The sequence below is a fragment of the Vespula vulgaris genome, chromosome 2 (genome assembly GCF_905475345.1).
Source record: "Vespula vulgaris chromosome 2, iyVesVulg1.1, whole genome shotgun sequence".
Lineage (NCBI taxonomy): Eukaryota > Metazoa > Arthropoda > Insecta > Hymenoptera > Vespidae > Vespula > Vespula vulgaris.
Genome location: NC_066587.1, coordinates 9,008,452 through 9,026,572, shown reverse-complemented (window position 1 = coordinate 9,026,572; position 18,121 = coordinate 9,008,452). Strand labels below are relative to the sequence as shown.

The 18,121-nt window shown below is 35.2% G+C and overlaps 1 protein-coding gene across 10 annotated transcripts in view; it reads left to right on the top strand.

Annotated features, from left to right (window-relative positions):
- Positions 1 to 18,121, top strand: part of LOC127061575 (alpha-2B adrenergic receptor) — a 103,734-nt gene that overhangs the window by 53,674 nt on the left and 31,939 nt on the right. For 6 of the 10 annotated variants that reach the window (XM_050988634.1, XM_050988630.1, XM_050988635.1 and 3 more), the window contains exons 3-4: positions 12,752 to 13,156; positions 13,254 to 17,504. In XM_050988634.1, coding sequence (XP_050844591.1) covers positions 12,752 to 13,156; positions 13,254 to 13,853 — 1,005 coding nt within the window. In that variant the 3' untranslated portion in view covers positions 13,854 to 17,504. Of the gene's footprint in view, positions 1 to 12,751; positions 13,157 to 13,253; positions 17,505 to 18,121 lie in introns of those variants that run through there. The other 4 variants (XR_007780899.1, XR_007780898.1, XR_007780897.1 and 1 more) reach the window with 2 other exon arrangements.

The window sequence follows — 18,121 nt, the reverse complement described above, 5'->3', positions numbered from 1 at the left end:
ATAATTTGTTAATAATTGGTAAATAATGGTAAAATAGTTTTGTGAGTTAGCATTCTCTCTTTTTCTCATTGAGAAAACTATTGTATCAACGAAGTACTTTGCCAGATAGAAAGAATATATATCGTTTTCACCGTGGTTTTTGAAAGAATATATATCATCTTCACCGTGGTTTTTAACTTTTTCCTATTGAAACTGGCAATATTATCTTATTACATATGTATATCTATTTGTAAGCTGATTGAAGCTGATTGATAGTGCGTGCAGACTAGCGTGTCACTTTTTTTTTTCCTCTTATTATTTATTTTATAATTACTGTTAATAGATACAATATACAGTTTTGAAGTTATATATAATATTATATCGCTATAGGTATTATAAGGTACTGTTTATATACCATTTGCCGAATTTGAGGGTTCTCTCTATCCGTAAGAATCTAATTAATAGCACGTGTCCTATCTAAGGGTAGATCTTTTTAATTTTTTGGATTTATCAAGGGTGGATCTTGATGGATTTTTTGCTAATATAACTGTATGAAGTTCAGCGAATATTGTACCGCGCATTGTAAAGTTCATCGCACCGCTTCAACTACAGTGTATAAAATAAAAAAATTAACTCTATTTTATGAAGTTATTTACATGAATTTTCCCAAAGTCGAGATTTAGCTTAATCGCTTTTTTACGTCCGAAAACAGTAAATTTATCCCATTTTATCAAAATTCTTAGACCCATTTTTTAAATAAAGTTGACATGTGCACAAGCATACAAAGAGTTACCCGTTTATAGTATAGATATACATAGATGTATGCAGATAAGTGTATGTAAGTCTAGTATGGAAAGGAACCTGTGCATCGAATTAGAAATTTACATTTAGCTTGCATGTGCTCGAATTCAAGTTGATATGCTTGAAACTCGCTTTCGCGATCGAAACTTATTCGGTGCGAAACTATCGTCCGGATTAAACGAAAAGACAAAGGTTTTCGGTGTACAAATCGAGATAGAAAGAGATACAAAAAGAGAAATAGAGAGAAATAGATTGCAAACGTAGCTGAACGTTCGTTGAATGTAACTTTAGGCTGCTCCAGCATTAGACATAAACGTTAAACCGCTGATAACACGACTCACTGAGTATGCGAATTTTCGAATGGCTGAACGAGAAAAAAACAAACAGAATACTGTAGGAGTATGGTAACATATGAGTGACAACGCAGACACTACATTCTGATTTTTGTCTATCGTTTTATTCGTAGGTACACTAACTAAAAGCTGTGAAATTACAATCAAGAACATACGATACAAATGCTCGTAAAATTGTCACTGAATCGACCAATTGTTCCACAAATGTTTCGTTATCTCACGAAATGTCTATATGTAAAAGCACGTAACCTTTCTTTTAGCCGCCAAATGTTAAAACTACACAAAGCTATCTGCTGAGTGCATAATCCTTTTCCAAGAAAGAGACTACACCTTTGTTGCTATAAAACGATGCTTTTCGTAAGAGATTCTACGAAGAATCGTTATTTTATTTTGAAATTTACTAATGGACTATACAAACAATAGTATGCACTATGTATATGCATGCATATACGAACAAATGAAACAAATAAAAGAACGTAAACTGGAGAAACAGTAAAATGTAATAAAACGTAAAGCTTTTGTTTCCTCTCGTAAAAATTGTGGTCACTCGTTGGAAAAGCTTTGCGAACGTGCAACTTTTTTTGTAGATTACATTGTTCCTCTGGACGACCACCTACCGAATTCGCTCGGACATCGATCCTGTGAACAAAAAGCGTCGTGGACAAGCGTTATACTATAAAAAAAGGCGATTATAACAACAGTGTCATTCGATACACGTCTCACTGTTTCCTGCTCAAACTTGAGCTTTTGTTCGTCTAGTGTAAATAAATAATATAACAACAGCATCGGCAAGGATACGCGCAGGCAGCTGTTAGATGACTTTTATAAAGAGAGCTTAAGAGAGAAAAAGATAGAAATAGTTCGTTAATAATAAATAATAATCGATCGACGAGAAAAGAGAAAAAATTCTTCGGATCGTTTAAAACATTTTTATCAAAATTTACAATGCTCATCAATATCGTTGCGTCGTATTATTTATAAGCTCCGATTGGTAGTATGAAATCGCAGAGAAAAGAAAGAAAAAAAGTGCATTAAATGCCCGACGCCGATTCGCGTAGGAGCTATCGATTCCATTCCTAATTGTTTCAAACTTTATTCTAGCGACTGGAAGGAGAGGAATTTAGCGCGGAGCCACGTCAAGGACTCGATGAAGGCGTCGAGACTGTCGCCGCCATGCTATCGGTAGGGAGAGAAAGAGAAACTCGAGCGCGAATGCTAAAAGCTCATTTGGATCGCACACGAGAGAAGTCCCGTTCGAGGTTTTCAAAGATATTACTTTGCGATTTGCTACAATCATGCGAAGGACCGAAGATTGCTTTAAAGCTCACGAAAAATCATGAGAAATGATAAAGCGAAAAGGAGAGAAAGAAAAAAAGAAAAAAAAAGAAAGAAAGAGAGATAGATTTTCAAGAAACTTCATATCGGATATCCTCACTTAATTACATCTCTTAACTTACAATCTTGCGGTCAGTGGTCCAGACTACATTTCCGGCATTATAAGGAGGAGAGATATAAAGGATCGTGGCGGATCGATTAACCAACAGAAATCTATACTGCTTTATTCGTCTTTCTAACTGGCTGCCTTAGCTTGCAAACCATGATACAGAATTTATTTTATCCGGCACAATCGCTTCTTCTAATGAGAGATCAGAGAAAGTGTGCTAAAGCGTTCATCTTTGTCACACCATCGTAATTTGGAGCATCTTTTATCTCCTCTCTTTTTATCTCTTTCTCTCTTTTTCTTGATTTTCTACTTGTCCGTCTGTTTATTTCTTCTTTTTCTTTTTCACATTCTCGTTCTCTTTCTAGTATTTTTCTCGATTTTCAGAACGCGAACATTTCGTTCCACACTTGAGATGGTAAAGAAGCTTTTCCAAAACAAAAGGAACCACGCGATAAATAGCTCTCGTATATACATCTCCTGCATTTGTCGTACATCTCGGTATTTATGATGAACGGTGAAAACAATTGAAATATTTTCGAACCTCTTCGAGTATCGTCGAGGAATATATAAATATTTTACTCGTCGAAAAGTTTACACGTATTAGGTACTTTCAATTTTATCAAGTGAGTGTACTTACACGACTTGTTATTAAATCGAAAAGTCAATAAAGCCGGAAACAATAGCGGATCGATTATAATCACGATACCTACTCAATTCGATATCGAATAAATCTCAAAAGTAAAGAGGAGAGGAGGAGAATGTGGAATTTCAACACTTAGATCGGATCAGTCGGAAATTAAGCTATTCTTCGTATCCCCTTTCAATTCTTCCTTATATTCCTCCGATGCGTTTATCATCGATGTTAAGAGAGCGAGAGAGAAAAAAGAAGACTCGATTTGCGATCGACGACGTGTACATCGGTAAAGAAGAAAGATAAGAGAGCGAGGTGAAGAATCGCAATTCAGTGAGACCACGAGAAAGAAATAAAAGAATATGATACTATAGATACAAGAAAGGAAGAGAATGAGAGAATAAAATTCTGCTCAGAGACGTAGAGCGACGAAACGAGAAAGGAATCAATGGTTTGAAGGAGAACTCGTAACGATGGGTAAGATGACGATCGGTCAGAGGAAAATGGTTGAAAGGCTGAGATAGTACATAGAAGCGAATAGGCCTGCTCGAGAAGACGAGCCGGAGATGAAAACTCGCTAAGACAAGGAGGTTCAAGAGAAAGGGGAATATATCGTAGAAGAGAAAAAGAGGAAAGTCCAAGAAGTGGATATTGGAAAAACGAGAGTCGATTCGGATGATATCGTCGAGACAAAGGACAAGCTGCTTCACTTCTTCTCCGCTCAGGGTGAAGAAAAGAGAAAGGGTAAAACAGAGAAGACGAAGCAATAGAAGAAGAAAAAGAGAAAGAGAATGTACGTGGGCGGAGGTCGTAGATATAAAAGAATAGTACGCTTCTTTTAGATTCGGAATGTAAAAGTAACTGAGGAACGGTACGCTGTAAATGTCGGTATTTACGATGAAGATTCAAAGCAAAGGTGGACAACTTCTCTGTCGCGGGTCATACGGTTTTCATCGTCAATCAATCTATTCCCTGACTATTTAAATTCACTATTAAGTTTATTCTATATTTCAAAACAAAAATTGGGCAGCTCGCAAGACCCGACAGAATCAAAAACCAAGAATTTTTTTTTTCATTAGATTACCAGAGTAGGTTCATTAAATTACCATCCGTCTCCGATTGAAAAGATAAAAATTCTTTGCCCATGTGTGGATAGGGTGGGACTTGTATCTTCTTGTGATCGTCTTATGAAGTTTCAATGCCATTGGGACGTTACGGTAAAAAGATGTTTAAGAAAAAGGAAATAGATATACGTTTTCTCTATTACAATAATATTTAAATTTCATAAATCATTGACTTTTTCTTTTTCGTTTATTTAAAGAAGTACAATTCGATGATATTCGCGCTCTTTTAATAAATTTTCGGTCTTTTAATATTCTCTCATAAGATAAGTGAAAGAAAGAGAAAGAGAGAAAGGAGATAAATGAATTGACTTATAAAGAGTAATGTGCATGTTAAAACTTTAATGTTTCATAAACCATGATGATGATTTGTTGTATTTAGCTGATAATGTCAAAGCCATCGAGTTTTATTAATATAATCTTTCGCTGGAAAAGACAGACAACTCTTTTTAATCGAAGCATAACTATATCGATCCTTCCGTCTGTAAAAGAAAATCACGACGCCTCCACGTTCTTTGCCTACCGTAATGTTCTCTTCTCTTGTCTCGTCTGATCTCTTTACGTGGGCGCATATTTCCTCCCTTATGTATGACGTTAGTGCGAAAAACTTCCATCGAGGGATTACTACTCGTACGTGAGACTTATACGAGCGTGTTTATCTACGTAAAAGACAGAACTTGATAGAGCGAGCAAAATAAAATTACGAACAAAAACTGAAGGTTAAAACGAGTCGCCATAAATACTTACGATCGAGTTCATGATAATCAGAACTACACGTAAGAGCTTTGAAAACTTTTCTTTCTCACTTGTTTCTATACGCTTTCATAAATCGATCTGTTATTTTGCGAGATAAACGGTCAAGAAATTATATAGGAATGAAGTATACGATTTGAAGAGAGTTGTTTTCAAGAATAATTGGATTATGTTTGATGATCAAAGAGGAAAAGATTGAGCTCTATTTCCTCTTGAGAAAATCGACTGTTCGCGGATTGGATAGGCAAAGAAATGATAAGTACAGTTCAAACGATTATCAATGGTTCAAGAAGAAAGTTCAAAGAAAGTAGAAGCTCTCTCTTTCCCACACAAACATACATGCTTTATACCTCGAGCTATCAATTGTAAACTCAAGAAGACGCAGAGAACCTTGATTTATAGAGGAACTTTGCGTTTACATTGAACGAGTAGGTACGAATAGAGTTGTGTGTTGAGGGTTGGCCACGTGCGGTGGAAACCGGCAAAGCCTTGGAAGTTGAACTCGTTGTGGTGACATAGTGGCCACATATCGTACCACTGACATCCTGAAGTTTTTGCCTAGTAATGTAAAGGCTATTCGTGACGTAACAAGAACGTCCCTTTTTTAATTAATAATAATAAATAAGAGTAAATAATGATAAATAAAGTAATCTGTGATATCGACAAATTTTTGTAGATCATCGCAAATTATTTCAAATTTAGATGATGCATTAAGGATCTGATATCAAATTTGTATCAAAATAGGATTGAAAATATGGCCGATCATACGGTCGAATGGTTCTGGAAATTAAATTCTTTTCAGACGATTAAACATTTCTACATGTTCGTCCATTGGATAATCACGAAGGAAATAGATAGATCGAATCGCAGAGGACAGGAAAATAGATGGATAGAAAATGACGTATTTATAACGAATGAGATAAGGAAGAGACGACAATTATGTGGTTTTGCAAGCTTCAAGAGACTAATACTTCTTGGTGGACCGGAAACTTAGTGCCATTGTAAAGTTCCTGACCATGCTGTGGCACGTACTGACGAATACCTCTCTTTCCTTCTTTCTCTTTCTCTCTCTCTCTCTCTCTCTCATAGTCTATCTCATATTCTCTATCTCTTCACATTTCCTCTTTCAAGGCTGAAAGGACGATGAATTCTCAACCCTCTCTCCTTTTATTCCTCCATCAGGCCTTTCCTGCCTGTCTGCCTCTCGCTCACGGTACTTTTCCGTCAACGCGTTTCCGCGAGAAAACCGCAAAGTGCTTGCGCATTATAAATTTCCATAAATTAGATTTCACTTGGAAAGTACTTCGTATAGGCGCGCGCTAGCTTCAAAAAGATCAGCCATGCTCATGTTTTCACGTGAATCATCTCTCTCTCTCTCTCTCTCTCTCTCTCTCTCTCTCTCTCTCTCTCTTCTTCTTCTTCTCTTTTTTCGTTGATTTCGTCTCCCTTCTTGATGTATACATCTCGTTATGTGCGTCCCATCAGACGTGCTTTCAACCTTTAGAGCACTTTTATATATGTGATTCTGATCGACTAACGAGGAATGCTGACTTTTATGAATATACTAAGAAAAATTTCTTGCATTTGAATTTCACATGTAGATACGTGAGAATTTAAAAAAAAAATAAATGATAAATTCATGTATCTGTTATAAATATAAAACGTATAAAAGAAAGCAGAGAATTTTTATTAAAATTACAAGAATTAAATTTATATTTATAATTCAGTTTAATTGAAATTTACTTTATTTCGATTTAATAATTGTATATTTTTAGAGCAACAAAAATGCAGTTAAAAGTTCGATTGAATTTGTAAAAAATAGATGATTGATCTAGTTCATATACATAGTTACACATTGTATATAGACATCTTAAGCGAGTAAACAGTTTTCCTTCGGTCTTCGGTGTAACATTGATTCCAAGAATTTATTCTCTTTGTGCTGTATATAAGGGAGATATAAGAAAGAAGGCATTGAACTCGACTAACTTTTTTTATTCGATGACCGTATAAGATACGAGTATATAAGGCTACGTATGTAACAAGGGTAGTAGAGCGTTTTTGTAGCTGCCTCGATGACGACAGGTGTCTGTTAAGAAATTATCTAGGCCAATGTGCCAGTTCGAAGTACTTATATCTTTGTCAATGATTGTTTCTTCCACTTTCCGAAATCATTGGTCTCTTTATTGAAAATTTATTTAAATTGATCTATCTTGCATTTAATGTTATGTATTTATTTGAAATGCATTGCATGAAGAATTTTAATTATTTAACAAGTGTGCAAATCTATTTTACAATATCCATGTTTTCGTAATTCTATGAACCAAAATTCTAATATATTATTAATAAGATTATCTAACATATCAGCTCGCGCACAATTCTAATTTTATTGGATTTTTCATTATTAACAATATCATTATTGATATGTTATTAATAATATGTGTATGCAATTAATTAATTATAGCAGAGTAATATAAATGAGTCGAGATAATGATACCGCAATAATAAATTAAAGCCATATGTAATGATTATTATTATTATGAACCGAATATGTAATTAATGCAAAAGAAATACAGAACGATGACATTTTTTTACGTGCAAATAAAAATTGCCTGTCAATATTTGGACGCAACGAAGAACAGGCATACACATATACGCTAGAAATAAAATAACATTCGCATACGGACTGTCGCAATTTTGCCATCGAAGCCTGTTGAACGTTATATCGAGTCATGTAATTTATTTAGAGTATTATTTACAGAACCAAACAGAAATAACATGTTGCGTAACGTAGTTTTTACAAAATACAAATATGTTTGGTAGGAAAATATTTTCAAATTGTACATATGGATAAATCAATAATATATTCGTTTATTCAATAGTTAATTAATGTAGTGTTGAATTCCTGAAATTTAGAAGGTCAAATCGTTGTCATTTCTTTTTCTTTCTTTCTCTCTTTCTCTCTCTCTCTCTCTCTCTCTGTCTCTCTGTCTCTTTTTCTCTTTTTCTCTTCGTTTCTCATTCCATTTATTCATCCATCTATTTATCTGTTTCTTCTCTCTTACCAGACGATCCTTCTAGCGAGATTTTGGGTATCTTTTTATAATTCCAAAAAGCACTCCCTCCGATATACTTGTCACAAAAATGTGGAAAGTATGGCATAAGCGAGACTTCATCCTCGAGAGCGAAGTATTACAACAAAAATTCACACGCGAGTACGAAAATACATTTTGTATGTTGGCCTATGTATAAATGCGTGTATTTTCTGCGTTGATCGTAAACCTCCCCTCACTTCAATAATTTACTCTGTATTTCTCTCTTTCTTCTTCTACTTTATTCGTTCACAAGTTGACATAAAATTACAACGTGTACATTTATATGTTAGGTCCTACTTCTTTACTAGAATTTATCACCTTGCTTGCAAACCGTTTGGCCGATCAAAATTTATTTTTACTACGTGTAAGACGCGTACGGTTGTCAAGAGTCCAAGGACGATGAGAAAAGAATAGATATATATTTGCATATATATGCAATAGAAATATTCTATATCTTTTCGTTCTGTCGACGATCGTAAAATTATTCGTATTTTTATAGCTCTTAGATATCGTAGCAAATGCGAAATACTTTTGACAAAATGATGAGATTTTTGACGACGATAAGATTAAAGATCGCATCACAAACCATTTTAATGGTTTATCTTCGTTTTAATTTTATATTTATCTTCTTATTTTAATCCTCGTATCGCATTGTTTTAATTCTCGTACTGTAAAAAGACAGTAGAATTTCAGTTTCATCAGGCGCCAATAAAATAACGATGTGTTTCTTTCGAGTCGCAGGAATAAAAGTCCGATACTAGTCCAAGATAAATTAGAAACAATACGATCTCGATAGTGGAAAAAGAGAAAAAGAAAAATAATATCGATTTATGTTAGTGTCTTTTCCTTTAAGAAAACAATCACGTTTTCAAGGAAGATGAAATTTTGCTAATTCAAGAAAACGAGTTATATTTAATTCGCATTATGAGCATTAATATAAAATTTCATACTCGTACTCTGTTTCTCTTTCTTTTTCTCTTTCTATCTTTCTCAGTCCTTCCTTTCCTCTCTCTCTCTCTCTCTCTCTCTCTCTCCCTTTTTCTTTATCTCTCTTTCTTTCTCTTTGCCTTTCCTTCTTCTTTTCTTTCTTTCTATTTTTCTTTTTTCATAGGTTCTTTTTCATAGATCGAGTGTATACGCATTTATTCACGCGTGGGTTTCTACCGATATCAAAAAAATTCTCATCTGCGTCTGACATTCACATCGATTACGCCACAGCTATTCACATTTTTACTGGACATGTAATTTTCTCGATACAAAACGTTTCCGTTTCTTTCCATCGAGGCCGTTCCATTTTTCTTCGTTCTTTTCATTTCCAATTAAGTCCTAGAATCGTATGAGGTGAAAAGAGAAACGAAACGAGCCACGTTTTATCTTCAATAGTACCGCGCCGAAGCTTTTCAAAGTTTTCCCCGACGTTTTCATGACACCTTATATAGAAAGTATAACCTACACACTCATAGTATATCATATACATAGACTATTTTTACTTCTGATTATTCTACTTTTTCTTTCTCAGAGGCTCGTGTCAAAAATTAATCATATGTGAATTTTTCTTGAAAAAGCTTTCGTCTTATTCTCGCTTCGACTGAGATCCGATGCTTCATTCGACAAAGAATGTCTTGTCATTGTCATTTTCGTGACAAGATAAAAGAAAAGAAGTAAAAGGAGAAAGATAAAAAGAGAGATAGACGAATATATGTATTATAATTCTGAACAATGTCATGAGACAACTTGCTATCTATCGATGAAATCTGACTAGATATAAAAATTAACACAATCGGAATTATTTTTATGGAGAGATAATAGTTTCTATTCCTCTATCTCTCTTTCTCTTTCTAGCGCGCGCTTTCTCGCTTCTTTTTTTCATCCATTTTTTTAGCTTTTTTATTATCTTTAATCGTGGGCATAGTCGCGTTATTACTTTAAAAACTCGTTTATCGTCCCTGCGAAAGTGGAATAATAATATTTGTGCGACCTTTAGTTATTCATCCGAACGCAAAGATGAGAATTATAAAAGCAAAGAGAGAGAGAAAGAGAGAGAGAGAGAGAGAGAGAGAAGAAAAGAAAGAAATGTGTGTATCGACGCAGAGAAAATGAAATAATCGTTTGAGTATTTTTTATCGGATAATCCTGCAACTCTTTCATTGCATCTTTTATGTATAAGGATTTGACAAGTTGGCGTAGAGCCTCGAATGTGGGTCGGAGTTTTCATTTTTATCTACGATAGCAAAACCACCTCCAATAGTAGAATCGATACGATTTCACGAAAAAATATGCATTAGTTTTAATAAGTGCATTCAGGAAAAATCTCTCTTTGCCGGAAACATCGCGGTAAAGTTATTTTATTTTTGCTTTATTCTCGTAATGGCATAATACGCATCGTTCGGAAGCTGTCGACCTACGAGCTTCGTAACCGTACTGAAAGTTTATACGGTTATAAAATACGATGCTCGGACGTCGAACTGTCGATGAACGTTACGTGTCATGAGAAGTAAATGGAACGGGATACATGTAATTTTTTACCGGATCAACGGTCCATCAATTTTTTTCTTTTTATCATTTTTTATTTCACGTGTTCCCTGTAGAAGAATTTTTATAAACGTTTTTCGTAAATCATGTCGTATCAGAAGTTTTTAGTTTCCAATGCATTCAATTCTGTGAATTCATTTTTCTTTTCCTTCCTTTTCATTAATATTTTTCTAAAAACATGTTCATTTAAGATCTCATTCGTTCGTAATTATTTAAAACGGTAAATATTATTTTGCGATTTAATTAATAAAATGTTAAAGTTCAAAACTATTCGAAATGTTTCGAATGATGAATTTGATTTTGTTTCTTGAAAAATAAAGGGAAACGATGTATAGGAGAAAAGCAGAGAGGGAGAGAGAGAGAGAGAGAGAAAGGTCGGAAGATAGAGTAATTGGGATCGAAGGCAAAATTAGAGCAAGTGGTAGGCGACGAAGACGTCATCAGCGCCAGATGACGGCGATAAGAACGAGAAGGAGTACGGCGAGATCGTCACCGGCAGAAGGGATGCGCGTATCTTCCTGATGCTGGAAGAGGGAGATGGCTGAAATTAGATATAAACGTACCGGCTTCCGCTTATAACCGTCCGCTCGGAAGGAATACGATAGCGCGCTGAAAAAAGGGCTGCTGGATAACAAAAAGTCGAAGGGCAAACTACAAGAAGGATGATCTTTTGTTTGCATGGAAAACAAGTTTCATGATTTAATTTCTTTTCTTTTATATCTTTCTTATCTCTGTTCTCTTGAATTTTCAAGCATACGACATAGTCGTTCATTTAACAATTTAATAATCGATAATATCCCATTGAAATGTTTATACGCTGAAAATCTACGTGGTGCGATTCGTCGAGCATACATTTTTAATGGACTTACTCTTTAGCTCATGATGAAATTCAAACTAATTCTCGAATTGACAGTTGAAATCGAATTTACTCTGTAACGGATGATGATCCGTCTATGTTTCCACAAGTAAAGAAATTTTAACCGGATTTAACTAATGTTCTTCAATAATGTTCTTTGTTTAAGTACTTATTAAAACACATTTATGTTGTACGTGATAATAATGGACAGAGAAAGCGTAAAATAAAAATATCGCTTTCAAGAAATCTTCTGGGAATAGCTACGAGTCTGCTAACATTGAAAAATTTTATTCACGGGAAATTTTGGAGGGATTAATTATTTCGTTAGGAACGAAACGGTATCGTTATATCAATAGAAGTGAAAATAAGCGTTTACGTTTTGTAGAAGGAACCAAGATGGCCGACATAACCAGCGATGCATATTGACTTCAACGCTTTCATAAATTTTCATTCGCGTCGGCAGAAATTGCTGGTTATTCCGCGTATTTGCGTACCACCGACTAGCACGGTCAGACAGCTGGCGCGTCATATTCGCTTCTTTTTCTTCTCCGTTAACCTCTTGACCTTTCTTCACGGCCTTTTTGAATCATTCGACTATGGCGACGAGATAGAAAGAGAGAGAGAGAGAGAGAAAGATAGAGAGAGAGAGACTTGAGATGCGAAAGAACGCTTATAATTTCGCGCGATGCTGTCCTGAGCTACGATTGGAAGGAGATGAAAAGGAGGAAAACGAGTGAAAGAGAAATTAAATGTCCAGCCCCAAGAAATGAAATTCCTCGCATAAAAATCGTTCCATCTTTCCTACGTGCGTTTATACGAGTGTGTCGACTCGTAAGGAGGTTGTATGCGAGAAAGAAAAAGTAAAAAAAAGCAGGAGGAAACATAATAAGACAAGCAAAAAAACAATATAACGAGTTATTTGCCGACTATGAAAAAATAAATGGTATAGCTGTACGGTTATATTCATAGCCGCATTGGTTATGAATTTTATAACGGAGATAATATTACGTTTTATTATATAGAAAATTGAAAATAGAATGTGTGCGATTCTCTTATATTTTTATATTGATCATTTCCCATTTCTTTTCTTAAAGAATGATACGATTATCATATTTTTTATCATAAAAAATATGATCTCTACGAGAATTTACACGCCTTCTATACGAACGTTCAACTTTTTCTCTTTCAGCTCTCAGAGGACATCGGTTACGTTCTATATTCAGCTCTCGGGAGTTTCTACATCCCTTCCTGCATCATGGTCTTCGTGTATATACGCATCTACTTCGCGGCGAAAGCTCGAGCGCGCCGTGGAATTCGGAAACATCCACGGCCGCGACCGATCTCGGTGCCACCGGAATCGCCGGATATCAGACAAACGAGTTTCACGCAGAGCACTCCGGCGACCGAAATGAGGAGGTCGACGGCGAGTGCCGGAGGTAGTGCCGGGACGCTTCTGGAAAACGTCGCAACGATCGAAAATCAGCCGGTCCAAATACCGATCGTTACCTGCGACTTCGCCAGTGACGTCAGCACGTCCGAGGCCGACCCTGCCGGTAGTAATAATATACCTATGGAGGAGAAAGACACCTTAAAGGTAATCGATCATATTATTAAGGACCTCACGTTGACTACATTCGATTTCAAGGAGTTAAGTTGAGGTAACATTTCAACGTGTTCCGATTTGTCATCAGGTAACGATACCCGTACCGGTTCAAAAGAGTAACCTAAAGGCGAGTTTGTCGGTAAACGGCGACGGTCAATCGAGTCAGAGCGTACCGATACGATGCAGGGCACCCAGTGTTGGCATCGACGTAGACATGGTGTCGGAGTTTGATCCTTCCTCATCGGACAGTGGCGTCGTCTCGAGGTGTGCCGTGGTGAAGCCATTAAAGCTGCGTCTTTGTCAACCGATCTTTGGTCGGAAGACAACCGGTAAGTTGAAGAGAGAGCAAGCAGAAACTTCTCGACATCAAGGAAAAGAAGAAATCGTGATCGAGCCGAAATCGTCGAAACCGCGCGATCCAGAGCGAGAGAAGAGACGATTAGCCAGAAAGAAGGAGAAACGAGCTACCCTCATCCTTGGATTCATCATGGGTAGCTTCATCGCCTGCTGGCTACCTTTTTTCCTTCTTTATATCGTGAAACCCTTATTCCCGGATCTCGATATACCTACCCAGGCATTTGTCATTGCCTTTTGGCTCGGTTATATGAATTCCGCTTTGAATCCTTTCATCTATACGGTCTTCAACAAGGATTTCCGTCGGGCGTTCCGTCGTATACTTTTCAAATGAAAGATAGCTTCTCTCCGTGAGGATAACAAATAGCAAAATGTTCAAATTCGAGCTAATTTCTTCTCCCAAAAAAGATCGAGATGCCGACCTGACTCGGTTTCAAGATCGAGGAGGATCAAGAAAAGTTCTTGAGAATGAAGCGTAAAACCTTCGGAGAGAAATGAAAGGAATTACTTTATTACATTCACTTGAACGATGAAATCTCAAGGATACGTTCGCAAATAACAACCGATGATGAATTTCATAGCGATGGAATTTATTGAATCGTCTCGATAGTGAGTACTTTCCCGAAACCTTACACGTACACGAAGTATCTTCCAAGACAATTAACAAAGGATTCAAAAGCTCATCGTCCTCGATCCAGGAACAATGCCGGCGTGAATGATGAACGAGGCTAATGCACTAGTTCAGCGAAATCAAGTGAAGCCAAAGAGCAAGGAGGGTGAAGGGTAACTGTCAAATCACTTACAATTTCAGAGGAACGAACTATCAGCTACGAATTCCCTCTCGTCTCATCTTCGATAAATTCGAGATCATGTGAACTACGACTATGTACGTGTACGTAGGTACTTGTTATTTCCTCCTCAATGATCCTCTAAAGCTTCCCGCTTTTCTTTCCTAATGTGTCTCTCATTCGTATTCGTTTTCGTAAGTCATTCTTTGGTGCATCAAAGAACAAGGTCCTACGAGAACGATTTGTCCTTCATTTCTTCTTCTTCGTGTCTCTATTTTTGGAATTTATCTTTATCCTTGAATGGATCACAATATATAGAGTCGCTTCACGATCGAAAATAGATCTGGATTTTTCCGCGTTTCAATATATATGAATTTTTTTTCCTTATCGATTATTACGTTCCGCACAAATATGATTAAAGTTGTCTCACTTTCATTTTTAACCTAACGTAGCATTCCCTTGATAGCCCTTGGAATATCTGAAAAGAAAAGGACGTGCCATGATTGACGGATCGTCGAATGCGAGACGAGTGAAGGAAAGAGGGTAGAAGCCAATATGGATTTCGATGATAAGGCTATGGCAGATTCGTTGGTCGGATTATTAGCATAGACGTGTTCAATACAGCATTTCTCATCCGTTTTATCTCTCCCTCTTTTCTCTTTTTTGTTGCACAATCCTGGAATTTCAAGCATGTAAAATTCACTGTCTACGATATCGGAAGGGTTGGCGTACTTCGCCCTCGATTTTCAATTATTATTCGTGTCTTCTTTCGTACACGTACATATGTACGTACGTATATTCACACGTGCTACGTGCATTCAAGCAACATCTGTTTTAATCTCAATTCGTTCGACGGAACATCGTTCGGTTGTTTCTAATAAAAAAGAAAAATATACATATGTGTGTGTGTGTGTGTGTGTGTGTGTGTGTGTGTGTGCGTGCGTGTGTACGTACGAAGTGTGTTCCACTGGATCGACGTCGAAAGAATATTTTTTACAATATCGCTTTTTTCGCGTTTGACGATTTCCGATGGATGATTTTGAAAGAAAAACGGCAAGCTCGAACGATTATAATCGAACGATTAAAAAAGGTTCTCTAAATAATAATTTAACTTCGCGTACGGATCGAACAAAGGTAGGGCATGAAATTAACGCGTTAAAAAATAACACGTTCAGAGGAGCGGACGAAATGATCGATCGACTATAAAACAAGTTACTGAGGTCCAGAATGTTACTCTAAAATCACTTCATCGAGGTATATCACGCTTTAAGATTTTTCAGCGAGCCGAGACGAAGCTTTCGTCGGAGCTTACACGTTCGAATGACTTTCCCGAACGCGTTTCGATGCTACGCTTAGTGGCCATCAAAATGCATTTTACGATTACAAACTTGATCGACGAGCCGTTGACTCGAACGAAGAAATAGTGAGATAGAGAGAATATTTCGTTAAAAATCTCTCTCTTTCTCTCCGATTTTTATTTTCTTAGCTCTTTTTATTTTTCTGTTTAACTCTTAAATAATTAAAAAATTAATAGCACGTAATACGAGACGACCGAGAATAATAAGAAAAATAACTATTAATGTCGAGAATAACATCGATTAAAAATCGAAAAGAACGAATTACTCTCACAGTTTGGTTTTTAACAAAACGCTGTGCGTTCGTTGATCTAGATTTAAGTGATACCTAAAGGTTAGGGACTAATGCGTAAAAAATTAAAGTTGATAGAAGGAAAGAAAAATGGTAGAACTTTCTTGGCGAATTTCGATGAGATACGATTGTAATTACACTTACGCAAGAACGCAATTGCTTACGAACTATGATTATTCGATACGTGTATTAACAATAAGCTCGTCGCCTTAGGCCGGGCTGATACAATTTTTTGCAAACAAGGTTTTAAAAAATCTTTTCTCTGTGTGTGTGTCAGTAAGTATTAACAAAATATTTACAATTAATCTACAACAAGCAAAACGAAGAGATAAAACTCGAACGATGTTACCTAAACAATTAATATAAGACGATTCCGATTAGGTATTAATAAACAAAGATAATACAAAGGAATACATTAAATATATTATTATATATTACATTACAAGGAGCCATCGCGCGTATTGTCCTAAAATAATAAAGAAAAGGATAACAAGGGGATAAAAACATTAATAATAATAATAATAATAATAATAATAATAATAATAATAATAATAATAATATAGTAATAATAATAGTAAAATAATAATTAAAAAAATAATAATAATAACACAATAACAATAACAATAATATTAATAGTAATAATAATAATGAAATCTAATAATAATAATAAAATAATAAATAATAATATAACAATACGATCATTACTGTTACTTAAACTAATAACAAATGATACAGCACACACGAAGTACTGTACACGTACATGATTTATCTTAAAAGGGAAAACAAAGGGCATCGATTGACATACGATCGTACACATGCGTATATCGCATACTTATTGATTATTATTATTATTGATACTATTGTCATTATCGTAATGTTATATTATTACATGTTATCATTTTTATTAACATCAACTAATCAAAGTCGCTAATAGGGATCCAAGGATTTATCTTGATTAATATTTCCATTGAAGTGCGTACGTGCCCTCCGAACTTCAACTTCCGCCGCGACGTACAAATTTTGCGGTTTGCGCGAGATCATCGTTAAATTTCTTAAAGAACGCTCCACTTCAAAATTTAATCGTCTAACAAGAAAAGTAACAATTACAAATCTAATGAAAGGTTAGCGATTGAAGTTCCTTATTTTGTTACTATATTTTTTATATAATATTCCTAACATTCTTTTGAAAAGATTTTGTAATAAACAAGACGATGCATAACTCTTAAAAATTTTCCATCGTTATATTTTACTTTAAATTGTAACATTTCGACGTCTTTAAAAATCTTTTTCCATGATCTCGCGCGGGGCACTGAAAAACTAAACTCTATCGATAATATTGGAGCAATGAAATCACTGTGATATCACTAAAACGCTTTCAAGGTGTGTGTGTGTGTGTTTTGAAGGATCGACAATCGACGAGCCTTCGCGGAATTGTCGTAGAGATTATTAAGTTATTGGAGTATGAGGAAATAGTAAAAATAAAAAGGGACAAGAGAGAGAGAGAGAGAGAGAGAGAGAGAGAGAGAGAGAGAGAGAGAGAGAGAGAGAGAGAGAGAGAGAGAGAAAAAAAGACAAAGAGAATTTAAGATATTGACTACCGTAAATTTATTGTGAACTCGTATTATTAATCGAAGAAGAATCTATATATACATATATACATATATATATATGTATATATATAATATATATAATATATAATAATATATATAATATAATATATATATTTATATATATATATCTATATGTATAATATATATATATATATGTATATATATTATATATATCTATATATATATTATGTATATATATATGCATATATAATATATTAAAAATATAAGTATGATTATTATATCATTAAAGACTACTATCACCGTACAATTATTACCATCATTGTTAGTCTCACTACTATCAATAACAAAAAAAAACACTCCTATTGTCTAAATAGCGTTGATTGTCTGTTATAGAGAATGTGAAAAGGTACTGATTAAAGAAAAAAAGTAAAAAGAAAAAATAAGAGAAAAATAAGATACTTAATATTAACTATTTACAAGATGCGTTTCCGTGTACATAGAAGAGAAAAAAAAAGAAAAAAGATCGTGAATTTGAGACGAAGAAATGCGGTATAAGAGGGTGAACTCGAACCGATTCGTTCAATTTTCTGTATGGC